The 14,459-nt window shown below is 34.3% G+C and overlaps 1 protein-coding gene across 1 annotated transcript; it reads right to left on the bottom strand.

Annotated features, from left to right (window-relative positions):
* Window positions 1–384: 384 nt before the first annotated feature.
* LOC128230107 (uncharacterized) lies at window positions 385–10,959 on the bottom strand. The gene is made up of 2 exons (XM_052942123.1): window positions 9,767–10,959; window positions 385–1,939 (listed from the first exon to the last, which is right to left on the bottom strand). Exons 1-2 carry the CDS (start codon window positions 10,777–10,779, stop codon window positions 1,699–1,701), a joined length of 1,254 nt encoding a protein of 417 aa, XP_052798083.1. The 5' UTR covers window positions 10,780–10,959; the 3' UTR covers window positions 385–1,698.
* Between the last annotated feature and the right edge of the window lie 3,500 nt (window positions 10,960–14,459).

Raw genomic sequence — 14,459 nt, 5'->3', positions numbered from 1 at the left:
GGTGTTGAAGGTCGCGACCCTACTCTCCCACAAGGTTTGCGACATTTGTTTGGAGACGGAATTCGTTTGTTCCTTATATATGTGAAGATACATGGATTTATAATGCAGTCCTTCAGGTCAACTTACGTTTAAAACTATGATTAGCGCCTATACCATCATCATCATCATCATCATCATCATCATCGGCTTCGTCGTCGTCGTCGTCATCATCATCATCATCATCATCATCATCATCATCATCATCATCATCATCATCATCATCTTCATCATCATCATCATCATCATCATCATCATCATCATCATCATCATCATCATCATCATCATCATCATCATCGTCATCATCATCATCATCAAGTCGTGGTCATAACATAAGTGTAACTAAAATAAACTGTATGATTTATTTTAACAATGTAAAATTTACAAAAACTACAAACACATGTTTTACCCGTTTAAGAAAGGCTTATCAAAAGAACAGCTACACTGACCGTGCAACCACAGCAATAAATTACAAGAATGATTAACGTTACATGGCAATTTTATAAACGAAGTGTGATCTAAATAATTTTCCTTGAAGGAATAATAACTTATAACAGATATCTGATGTCATTTCAATTGTTCATGTCTTACTAAAAAAATTATGAAAAGGATTCAGAAATGATTAATGTTTGAACTTAATGAAAAATAGAAATGGTGAAAATTTTAAATAACCATCACAATTGATTAATTGTTTAATCGATTAAAACGTCTATTTCAGTTATTGCTTGACAGTGATGGACATCACCATCTCGCAGTGCAGGTGTTAAAACGTAAGCACACGGGCGAACGAACACTTAAAATTAACTTAAAAATCGTCTCAATATAATAGCGTTACAGTCAATCGATTAAATTAATTGTACAAATGTGTGTTATTGAAACAGTTATAAACAGTAAGTTCTATGTGAATTTGATGTTCATTTCCAAGATCAAATTAACTGATTTTTACTGTTCGGTATTCTATTTTGTTCTTAATAGATTGCAGTTCTTTTCCAGAGAAATCAGAATCAACGTTCCATTATAACATGAAAAATGATCCAAAGTTCAATTTATTAAGATTTAACTACGGGGTTTGTATGAGAACAACACATTCAGCAAAAAAGATACTACCTTTGTTTGACAATAAGTATGTACATCAGGCAGATGTTCTAACCGGCCCATTGCTACAATATTGGAGCATTATACCCACTTTTCAACCAATGATTTGTACACGCACGATTTTAATTATACTTTCTTTGTAAAAGCTGGGTTAGGAAATATTTACGTTAAAGCACAGCTTGGTCGACGAAATCTTCACATTCCTAACCTGACATCAATACAAGTACCTACTGGACTACTAGGAATCGCCTCACAACAAAATAGGCTGTTTTTTAATTAAGTAATATACCCTTTAAAACACTCTTTTGACGTACAGGCCTCGCGCTATCCCAACACTAGTAGTATTTGTATGTATACTGGTGGTTAAGATATTGCTACAACAGCTTTCTCTCTTTTAAGGACACTTAAAGTACAAATAGCCGTAACATACCTCATTTAAAAGAACACAGTCCACAAGTAACCGAAAAATCAATAACCAAGAATTTTGTGGCGCGTTTCTACTTCCATAATTCGTGTTTTATTAAAATAGGCAGCATATATTATCCTTGAAATCATCATCTGTGCTTTTCACTTGCTGGAGGTATGGTTGTCTGCTTCAGCCTGCCTGTCGTCCTCAAGAAAGGAGACCTGGTTTACGACGGCCGCGGTCGTTTTGTTCTCGTACCGCTGGCAGCGGCCCCACCAGGAGCGTTCCATGCACACTTCAACCTCTGTGAGCCGGAAACACTTGCTGCCAAGGATGTTGAAGTAAATCTTGCCAATCATGCTGGCCATCGAAGACACGGAACTCCGAAGACAACCACGGAACCTGCAAGCAGAAAATTCAGCTTTATACCATTTTTTAGGTTTGATTTCATATTTATTTTAGAATCAAGTTACGTAGAAAAAAAACATAATTGTATCTCCCAATGGTCAACGCCAGGACCACTCCATCAGACATAAATATAAATATAGAAATAAAGTGCATGCTGATAATTCATCTTGTCATGCTTTGTAAAAGTCAGAATCAACCAAATGTGTTTCTAATAATACACGACACAGTCACAGAATGGTACCGGCACGATTTCCGCGCCATTGCAGTGCTTTTTGCGACATCACTAAATTCAATGTATAGTTTCTAAGAATTTAAAGAAATATTTATATGTAAAAGTAATGGAATAAAGCTTTTTGCTCGAAAATGATGATACAAAAAGATCAAACAATGTCAACTACTTTTATGTTTCTTTAAATGTTTATGAAAAGAAGGAATCGTGATGACCCAGCAATCATTCTGTATCAGACGCTTCCATCAAACTAGAATCACTGGAGCACTGATAATGAAGGATATGCTTCACCTGGCTCGAGAATTATTTCATTCTTTTAGTGTACCATATCGAGAGAAATATGTTTTTATCATCTTTTTGTGATATAGAGCTCGAACGTGGAAACCAGGCCGATGTTTTACGAAATTCCAACAAAAGTGGACCGGAAGCACGTAACAAGTTAATTATGGGACATAAAAAAGAGCTCGTAAACTCTCCGGGACCTCGCATGAATACACGCCGATGCTGGAGTTTCTGGTATTTTACTTAGATAACATGTTGATCTTGTTTAACAACTGACTCTTTAACTTAAATCATTTGTTCACTTGAATAAAACCGTGAAAGTCTAAAATGTTAAAGATAAATACAGGAGATGCACAGCATGTTTAAGGGTTCGCCACGTATTTTTTTTAAATAAGATAAAACGAGTTTGCGTTTTTCTTTTACCTTATTGTCTCGTACTAAATATTCTGCATTACCAGTTTTGTTAATTCATGAATGACACTTTATTTCAAATTCAAATCATAATTATTAAAACACTGATAGCTTTGATTACTCTAATTAATATAAGTATAACTAATTTCCGCCAAATCTAAAATATACACCGGGTACAGCTCCAAATGTTTATTATAGTACCAAGTATATAAATGTCATTATTCGCTCTTTATTCTACACTTTGTTGTATTTTTTGTCAAGGTCACACGTAAAAAGATATGTTATCATATTAAATACAATATTCCAAAGTAGGTCCACGGAGAAGAACTCAATAAGCTATGCTTTCGTTCCAATCCATTTCAATATTTTAGACAACATGTGTTAGTGTGTGCATATTATGTGTAATATGTTTGTAAATGTTGAATAAATTATGATATAATCAAAGCAGGTCGCGATTCAGCCTTGTGTAAGATGTGTCGTCAATCACTGCAACAATCATCTTTGGATATGCAATTTCATTACCTTGTAAAAATTGGTTTGCCTTCAGAATGATGTAACATCGCATTTCAACATTTGGTGTAAACCTGATTAATACATTACGTATAAAATTTATCTTATTTGTGGATCAGAAATGACAAAATGTTATCTTTCTTATTTATCAGAATGACTTCTCCATTTTAGATAAAGTGACCTTGATCTGGATTGAAGATATACCAACGATCAGATTATTTAGGGGAAACATTTTTTATTGCGATCGCTAGTATTGTATGGTGTTTGAATTTTGTTTAATATGTTGATATATTGATGTGTGAATTAAAAGACTGCAATATGTGTAAGTATATAATTGTTTTGAATACTTAAACATTTCATCCAGAGCTAAAACTTAAGTACTGTTTGAAGATTTTAAGGTACAAACGTACTCCTATCATTTTCATATCGTACCATTCAGAAAAGCATTTACCGTCTTTTAAGACTTACATCACCTAGATAAGCAATTGATGCCGGAAGACGACCTAATCCGTTACAAACAGAATATGCCATGTTCTTGAAGATAAATTGCATTTCTTGTTGATTTCATAGTGATTAACACCCCCAACAAACCTTTAGAATTGATCAAATGTATATACGTCTGCCGAACATCTGTATCCTCACGGTGATATTATATGTGTTAGTTATTCTACATTGAGTATTTCGTGCATTTAGTGTTAATTTGTACTATTATGCATTTGATATATGTGACCATCGACTGAATTGTTGGTGTTTGTATTTATATATGTACCTATTTATTTCATTGCATGCCAAAGGTTTTACGCATTTAAAATAAACTACAAAAATGTTATGTGTACCCTTTAAATGCCGCAATGTTCTCATTAACTTTCGTATTGAGCTGAACTATGTTCACATTTTAGGTAAAATGACCTTGATCTTGATTTGATTGCACAAACCTCAAATAACATTATCAGATTTTTGAGCTGAAGCTATTTTCTATTCACTGTATAAGTGACCTTGGTCATAACAACACAGACCCAAATTACAATCAAGCTGGGTATCCGAAAAAGCTGTTTATACAGTAAATTAAATGTTCATCTAAAAATTATGTTATTGTGTGGCAATTACTTTTTACAGTGACAGTCACATTGACCTTTACCAAACATGCCCTTTTATAGTAACTTCTACATAATTATGAGATCGCTTATCACAAAGCTTCATCATAATATACAGTTCTTAACTTAATCAACCAACATAGAAGGACAATCAAAAATGTTAAGATATTTAACGCATACATATTCTTCAGCGTTTCATCAGATAAGTAACTATGTAAATACATCTGATTACAAACGTTTGGGAACAATTAAACCAATGGCCTTTGAAATGCAATGTGGCAACTGTTCGTGTTATATGAACAGAGACAGATAAGACCGAATAAAAGGAAATGGGATTTGTAGAAGCCTAAAAGACCACACTGTAGGCTAATGAAAGTGGCAAACAATTACATGAAAATGAAGATAAATTTGAACTGATGTTTCGAAGGCAGTCAGTGACGACAGAAGAAGAAGTGTGACTGATGTGAATATAGTTGTGTCAATCTGCAGTTACTGACTGCAGAACACAACAAATGTATCCCTGTGCATGGTTAGAAATTACGAATAGCATAACGTTCTTACCGAGTTTCAAATATTCTATTCCTCCCACCCTCTTTGATACGCGTCATGTTATGCAGGACTTAGGTACTTAGTACTCAAGGTTCGAAGGGATCACATCCTCATATTTCTCCTTGTAATAACACAAAACCAGTTTCTACCAAAAGCTTATAATAAAGGACTATTATTTAGGAGAAATTGATGTACTTTTGTAACACATGTTTGAACCGCTGCTATTCTTCTTCAAAACGTACAAACCAGATACCACAACTGAATTACTTCCTAATTTTATTAGACATTCTATGTGTACATTGTGCATAATTAGTTGTTTAGCGTGGATTATTAGTTTTTGTCAGATTCAAGAGGCCAGGTCGTTCACCTTATTGAAACAGTTCTGAATGCAATAGGAGTACAATACAGGGTTGAGGCGAACTTTTGTACTGTAAGGGTCTTCCAGTGGCTTGTATGATTTGAATTGACGAGCTAAATAGTGTTTACATTATGTTTCATGATTTCAATGAACAAATCAGGCCGAACCAAAATAGATTTTATACGTATGGCGCCCAGTGCCTATTTAATAGAATAGAAAGATGACATTTTACTTGGGCATGTTACCTGGAATATCAGATTAAAATATTTCCATGGAATGGAGAATTATGTCAGATCTTATGTAATATTCCACTTTAAATAATGATGTAATTTTATGACATAAAATGATCAAGATCATGGGTAATAAACGTCCAGAATATATCTGGGAACTAAATGTTCAAAGTGTCGCGTGCGAATCTCTTCTAAACTGCACAAACACTGCACGTGGCATACAGAAACAGCAAACGTTATCCGCTTACATCCTCACTGAACGCAGGGCTGGTTTCGCGTGAAAGTACATTCTACTTGTAATTTTTAAGCTCAAAATCAAGTTATACCTTGCGTTGAAACTGTTTTCATTTTCACAATGTAAACATTCCCATATGTAGATTCTTTCATGAGTGTGGTGGAACTCCTTTAAAAGCGTTGCTGGTAAAAATTAGCTATAACTTTATATTCTATAACTTCAAAACTGTGGTAAGTACTCACTGAGCTATGAAAAGTTTAGTACAGTATTACACGTAACACTTCGATTTCGAATGCGTATTAAAACTAACGTTTCAAAAACTACCAATTAACCTGCCCTGCGTTCGGTTAAGGCTAGCATTCACAGTTGCGATTTAGTCCCCTGCTTGCAGAGTCTGCGATACGATAAATCTATGCTACAGATTGCTAACAGTTTGAAAACAAGCGATTGTCAGCCTTTGATGAACAGAACTGTACAAAAAAACAGAAACCGAACAGTTATTCTTTCGTATTGCGTGATCTTAAATACATTTAACAATTACTCGTCTAAATAGACTGAGACAATAAAAGTTCATAACAATATCTTTTGTTTATATTTTCTATGCATTTTAGTTTTGGTTTCACTAAAATGATTTTAAAATGCTAATCAGCTCAAAGCATGATTTCATGAATAGAAATACTGAAAATCAAAAACAAAAACTAAGTTTCGTACGTATTGAAGGATAATATCAAGTCATTAATATATTGTCATAACAGAAGATTTTTTAACAATACAAACAAATCGTCATTAAATAACCTCGATTGATACAAATTCTAAGGGTTAACATCATGAACTGGCGCTTGTTAAATAGTTCACTCGTCAGCATTGACATGCTGAACCATTCACATGCCTAATGAAGCGAACCGTTATTCTATATACCATGGAATGCTTTTTATTTTGTAAAGTTCACATCAACATTATGAATCACAAAACATACGGCTGGCTTTTCTCATGGTTCAAACATCAAACAAAACCAACGGTGTAGTGATTTTAATAGTCAGATTTCAAACCATTTAATGAGTTAATTTATTTCTTTTAAAATTAATAGGTGTGTGAAATGTAATACATAATGTGAAAGAAAAAGCGACTAAAAAAGGAGAATTACGTACACGCAGTCTAATTTGAAGAAAATAATGAAATGTGAGATAAATCTGAGCGAAACAGACGCTGGTGGCCGTTTATTTGAATACCTCAAACAAATATTCATTTACCCTTAAAGATTCAACAACTTAATAAGTTAAACAACTGCAAGTACAATAGATAATTCATTGCATAAACATAGTCAACAGAACGTAGAACCCAAGTATTACTTCTATTAATTACATAATATACAGCACGAGCCGAGTGATTATTTATTACTTAATATGCTGACGTGTATTCACTGAAATCAGCTCCGAGCGATATATAAACATTTAATAAAACATCAATTACTATTCTTGTTAATTGATCTTGTTTCATTTCAATACTCATATCGCAACGACACAGGAATAAAAACAAGTATAGATGTCTTAATACTAGCTATATTGTATTCCTTTATTGCCGACTTAATGAGACATATTGTATTATAACGAATTCCATGCAGGTTTGCACTCTAATAAGCACCTTCCGTCCGAACCATTCTGATTGTATTAAGATGTACGCTACAAATAATTACGGCAATACGTAAGCCAAAAAGAATGACTTTGACTTTCTTAGTTGTGTTGCCACTAAACACTTTTCTCATTTGCTGCGTTGCTTTTCGCAAACAAATTTGACATATTATTAGAGCGCATCACTTTAAAGACATATCGTAAAAATGCATTATATACGAGTATAACTACATATCTTGTTCTTGCAGTTAAAGTTTTGAGTGCAGTACCATACAAATTTGGCACATACTTATGTTCATGTCCGGTGTCATTTTATTAAAGAAAGAATCAAAATGCGGACATTTAAGATAACAAAACAATACATTTTTTTTATATAATTTCAAAGGAATGTTTGTTATTGATTTGAAAATATTTCTTAGAAATCTTCTCTCCCTAAATTATCGAATTGTGACAAAAACACACACACAATAATACTAATTTTGTGGCAATGCAAAAACTAAAGCAGCGTTAACAAAATGGAACTAAACCTTCTTTGTTTGTTTTAACCTAACTACATACTGAACCAGAAGCTTTGACGTATTTTAGTTCATTTGAAATCGATTTAAAATGCTCTTATATTTATCATGTATTTTTAATTGCTTGTCGAACTTCGGGTCTTTTTATGCCGCCCCACACCGTGTTAATGCATGTGGCTTGTGGAGCGAATAGGTCGTTATTATATACTTAGATTTTTTATTGACATAATTCTGTGATCAAAGATTTACAAGTATTTTACCATTGTTCTGCGTTGGTCGGATGGAAGAGAGTATTGAGGGCTCTTGTCGTAAAAACGAAGTTAAAAGAGCGTCTTGTGGAGCCACTTTTGATTACACGTATTTCGCACACAATTGTGAATATAAAGATAGCTGTGTGTCAAATGTTCGTAAATAAATTATCAAGTAACATTAGTATCAAGTTTTTGTTACGTTCCTGTAAATGAAACATAATCCATTCAGATACAGATAAAGTATGTTGATTGAACGCGGTATATGATTTGATATATTCTGGAAAAATATTATAATCGCATCTGGCACTATTGAGGAAAAGTTAATGTTTTGTTTTATGGTGGTCACACAGTACTTTAAGACATATATCAATCATGTCCAGCCGTATTCAAAAATGTTTTCGTAGTATTCAGTTACAAGTAAGAAAAACATATTACGATACACAATGATAATTATAAACATAGACATATTCTTGCATATCTTTTTTGTACTGATAAACAGAACTTTAATGTCGTACGGAATATCTTTATCGCTTGCTTTATGTTGACCAAGCTAATAAAGCATGTTCCGTTGTCTTTAGCATACAAACACACCTTATTTTCTCTGAATAGTGAACTACTTGGTTAATTGGCAGTAACTGAGATGTGAATTTTAAAAGTGAAAAAGCCGAAAATGTAGCATATCTGCCGACTGTATCCATGCTTACAATGTAGTCTGCGTATTTTAACACAAAATTATTGCAAGAGATGCAAAATGCTGCATGCTGTCAGTCATTTTTTAATTCGGATAGTCTTGAAATATTGTTAGATATTGCAACATGTTCACATTAATATATTACTTTATGTCCTCACCATGTCTTACTTCATTACCACGGTTGTTTGTTTGTTTGTTTGTTTGTTTTTGTTTTTTTTAAATGAAGTACACATTCTGAATAAAAAGGTGATATTGTTTCTTTTAAATACAGATGTATAAAACAAAATGAAAAGCAATGCTAATTGCATTTCGGTGTTAACTTAATTTCAGCAACGGAGCACTTCAAGAGTAAATGATAGCAACAGCGGTAGGGGGCGATGGAAAAATTCTTAGATATCTATACTCTTATTCTACCACAACATGTCAACATATATTTTAATTATTAGAATAGATGAAGATATAATTTGACAACAATAAGTAACATCCAGAAATATCTTATAAAGTGGCGCTAATTAATCGTGTTTTGGTAGGAACGTGTTTGTCACAATTTGCCAATACTCGACTCAAATCCGGTTGCAGTTCAGACACAGCCGTTTCATTTATACATGGAGATCGAAGTATGGTACAAATGTTATCAAATAATGTTTATAGATTTAAAAGTGTAGTCATTATCATCATCGATGCATTTTGGCAAAATTTATTTTTAACTGCCAAACCCTGACACTTCCATAACACGATGCAACAACGCTAAGCTTTGTTGTTGTTTTTAGGAACAAAATATATTCTGACATGTTCGGAGTGGAGAATAATTTGCATGCCTTTTTATGTTGTTGGTTACCTCTGATCACAGTCGCAATGGAGCAGAGAGTGGAAGCGGTAGTTGAAGAGGTTGAACCGGGAGGTAAAGGGCGGGATCACGTAGGGGCAGCAGTCGTGGTCCCTGCAGCACATATCCAACTCCATGTCCGGACCCAGGTCATCATAGCAGCGGGCCAGGTCGCCCTTTCCGCACCACTTTGTGCCAGGGAAAATTAGCACGCTGCTCATGTCAAACGCGCCCCGCTTAGAACGGTGTTTGAGTTCTAGCGGTACCGTCGACCGCTTCTTTATATTATGCTCTCTGGAAGATGTTCCACTATGAGACGAGATATTACCTGTTTCTGAGTTTTCAGATATGTCCAACTGTGAATCAAGTGTGTCGTTACTTTTCAAATTTTCAAGGTCAATTATTTGTAGTACTTCATCGTATATCTCTGTAAATTTATCAGATTTTGCTTCTTTTTCTGCAGTTGCAGAAGCAAGTTTTAAAAACCTGCGACATTGCCGTCGAAGAGATTTCATATCTGTAAGATCTGCTAGTTCTTTTAATTGCAATATACTGTTAAAAGACATATGCGCTAGTGATGTGTTCTTTGCTGTGATATTTGTTAAAGATGCCGCGGAGAAGACATCTCCAAAATCGCTAGTCTCTGGTGCCAAAGTTACAAAGTTTGATACAAAATCTAGCAAGATATTTGAATCTGAGGTAAAATCACACTCTTTTAGGATATCTCCCTGAAAAACGGCCTGCAAAATACGGCGTCCATCTGTCACCTGCCGGAAGGCCATGTCAAACTCTGGCTTGTTACCGCTTGACAGAAACGTCTCGAGAACAAGCACCTTCGCGTGCGAGATGCGCAGCTCCCGCTCCCCGTACACGTTAACTCGTACGTTCGCGAAACTTGACGGGTACAACAGGCGCGTACGGATGTGGATCCATTCGTCGCTTGTGTCCTGCAGCCATCGTGTGCTTTTAACACCCGCTCCCAGCAAAAGGAAAAATAAACACACACATATTTTCACTGGGTTCATTTTTGAAATAAAATTATGTTTACATTTTAAAACCAATCAGGAACTCTCACTGTATGAATTAATTTATATGATATTTCGTGAAATTTATTTTTAAACTTTATTTAAACTATATTATTTATTTACATAAATTTGTACATTCCAAGCTAGCGTCATTATTCATTCACATTTTTACAAGCTACACTGAACCTGTCGGGCCCGAAGACTAACATCATCTCCTCTCCGATACTAAAGCACAGAGACGGTTTAACTGCTACGGGCCAACAGTCAAGTTCAGCAGCTCTAGGCTCAATTTTCTGTATGCGACTAATTAATTGTTTACAATTGCGTTACAGGTGTTTTGTTGTAGAGTTAAAAAATGAACAAAAAATTTACAAATTACAAAGTTGCATAGGTAGAGAAAATGTTATTGTTTATTTTTTACCCGGACCAATAAGATCAGCTGAAAATTACCATTGGACATCAATAATGCTATAAACGCGTGCGTAGAATAGATTTTTGAAGTTCACCGATCATACATAGGTAACTCGCTCCTAGGTATATCGATGAAATGGCCCGAGACTTGTTAGCAGTGTGCTCCGGGATTTGATCCCCGGGCAGGCAGTATACTTTCCTGAGTCGTTGATAGAACAAAAAAATACGAACGATTGAGTGAACTTGATTTACTTATTTCATATGTTTTTTTACGAGGCAGATAATACTTTCATGGCCAAATTTGCATTCGGGTACAAACTATATGTGCGTATAAACGACAATACACACAGGGACAAATAAACCGTCAGTTAAACCTGTAACCCATTCCTTGAGGTGATGGTAAATTTACACCCGGTGGAATTTAGTGTCATATAAATGCAACAACTGACTTCCCAATTAAGTATTTCAATTTTTATACGCGTTTATTGTAAATATTTGACATCGAAACGCACATTATAAGATCAAGATACAAGATGTCAATAAAAAACTAGTTTGTTTTTCCTTTTGATTTGTCAGCGGCTCAAAGTGTTTATGAAAAATGAAAGAAATGTTTGAATATACTGTCAGTATTCCCGGGTTCACCTTTTCATTTTCACGTTTTGCCCGCAGTGACTTGATATTCCTTCGAAATGAATGTGAGTAACCAAATAGAGTGCTGACTGACAGCTTTCAGCTTTTTTATCAAAAGCCCTCGCGCTCAATACAGCATGTATTTAAAAAATGGTTCCTGGAAAATCTCAAACGCGCAACGTAAAATAGAAACTTCCCTGGGACCTCTACTATGCTGCGCGTACACGTTTCAGTGTGTTAATCTAGCAACAATCATTAGCCCCAGCCGTCGCAAAAAGCCATTAGACAAAAAAACAACAACAATTAAAGCAACGAAAGATAGTAAAAGATCCCGGTCAACAAAATAAACTTTAGTGGTACATTGCCCAAAGATCACCAACCTATTCATAACCGAGGACAGATATGCACGAACATACAGAAATTCAATCGAATTAATCCAAAGGCAGCTAAGAAGAATGCTGTAATATTTAAATACTAATAATAACTCAAGAATTAAGTATTAGCTTTGAATTGGCGTTAATGTTATAGTCATTACTAAATAAACTCATGAAATAGGATCACTTTTCAATTTTAATCATACTTAAGCGATTAGTAGTTCATTTTGCAAAGTCATTTAAACCTCTTTGGTCAGATCATCAGTTGAATTAATGAGGGGTCATCACAATCATCTGGATACAGATTTCAACAAGATTAGCCTGACCGCCAACCGACTGGCATTATCACAAAATCAAAGTGTTCATCTTTACTCATTTAATTCTAAAAAGTCAAACACTTTTAAGATTCTAAAGCATTCTTTTATTATTTCTGAAACTTCTTCACCAGAGTCTGGGGGAGGGGTGCCCGACAAAAGTTGCGCCCGTAAGATAGCATTCTTTCTTACTACCAATTCCCCGATCCTTTCTTGCTGTGTAAGGCAACATATTAAAGGGACTGTCTCACAGATAAAAAAATAGCGAAAAAAAATGTCTAAAAATGACATAAACTTGGCATCGATGTGTTCAATGCATTGAAACTTAATTATTGAAGTACCACATAGTTTACAATTTATTGAAGTTTAGCAGTCATTTCGTATTTTTCCATTTAAAAAAAAAGTTACTGGGTATGTCTACCGGGTAGAATTCATTCCTTATGCGTGATTATGTGTCTCAGGTGCACCGAAGAATAGTTCAATTTTGAAATTAAAAGTTTGGCAGTTGTAAGTTACAATACATTCTTGCACCGTAGTAATCTACATTGACCTGTAACAAAACAAAACGTATCTTTGAATGACAAAAAAGCACGGTGATAATTGTGATGGTGATTTACTTCAGTACAGTTATGCAATCTTTTAAAAAACTTGAGGTTAAACTTTGCCACTGAAGAAACGACAAAAAGTATGCAAACACAATGCATCATCAGGCTGAGTTTAAGGGTACATAAATTTACAGCTGTTGCATGGTAAAAAATCCGCTACAAGAAAGCAGGATCTTTATCGAGATTCAATTATGTGCGAAGCCATATAAAGACTATCACGGACTACAAGTTGTTTCAACCTGTTGCCATCGTTTCTCCAATGAAGTTTATTAATCTTACGTGCAGTGTAATGGGGAAAATTTGCTGCACTTTTAATAATGATAATTATGATTGCAACCAAGTTAATGTAAAATGAAATAATATGATTAACGATTCACTCAAATAGCATTGACAGTAAAAATGTGTAGAGAAAAACCCTGATTTGGGTCCAATTTTACAAAAGGTAACATAAACCTACCTTTAATGTTCGAAACGATAGGTTTACGTTTAAACTTTAGTGCTTAAGCATTAATTATGCAGTTTGTGCAAACCGTTATATTTAATCCAAAATCGTCTTTTTTTCCTTTCAACATGTACGTCAGACGTAAGAGACTCTCACACATTTTTATTTCATTAAATGGTTTTGATATAAAGTATTGATGGATCATTTTATTTAAAAGAAATGTATTTTTAGTGTCGATCAAGTTCCACTTTGTGTTTGAAATACATATACAATTATGATTTTAGCGAAAATTTGAAGTTGCCTGATTGGGTTCTCCGATCATTAAATAAGCTAACGAAAGTTACAACTCATTTACAACTGATTACTCTTTTTAATGCGTAATAAGTTGTTGCAAATTTTGATACAATTGCAGATTTTGTTGAGAATTGTTAACGATTTCTAATGTTGATTACAGTTTTGATAATTTCTCGCCTCGCTGTGATTAGCTGCTATTGCTGATTTTGCTGCGGTTTGCTTAAGTTTTATTTTATGCAATTTAATAACAGGTTCTGATGGAGGTGCTATTTGCGGTCTACCACCGTTTTATAGGAGGAACGAGTTTTGGCGGTCATTTCCAAAACTCGGTCGCGACGAAATAAAATGATGAAGTACGCATGAGCACTCAAGGTTCGTGAGAACGAGGGATTTAAATTCAACAGGCCTATGAACATATAAATATCATTTATCATAAAAATGAATTAAAATTGTATTGAAGTATAACATGCAGTAGACGGATTTAATTTGCCTTTAATCTGTGCAAATAATTTTATAAGCAAAATCCATTTCAAATATACTTCGATTTTAACATCTTAATGAAATACAATAAAAAGAAACTTGTAAAAAAAGACTCTCGTGATAAACGGAC

Source organism: Mya arenaria, chromosome 4 (assembly GCF_026914265.1).
Source record: "Mya arenaria isolate MELC-2E11 chromosome 4, ASM2691426v1".
NCBI classification, from domain to species: Eukaryota; Metazoa; Mollusca; class Bivalvia; order Myida; family Myidae; genus Mya; species Mya arenaria.
Note: the sequence above shows the minus strand (reverse complement) of the source record. Positions and strands in the feature narration are given on the sequence as shown.

Coding starts and splice junctions, on each gene's coding strand:
- LOC128230107 (XM_052942123.1), bottom strand. CDS start 10,779: ATGAACCCAGTGAAAATATGTGTGTGTTTATTTTTCCTTTTGCTGGGA. Junction 1,940..9,766: donor CATTGCGACTGTGATCAGAG/GTAACCAACAAC, acceptor TTCTGCTTGCAG/GTTCCGTGGTTGTCTTCGGA.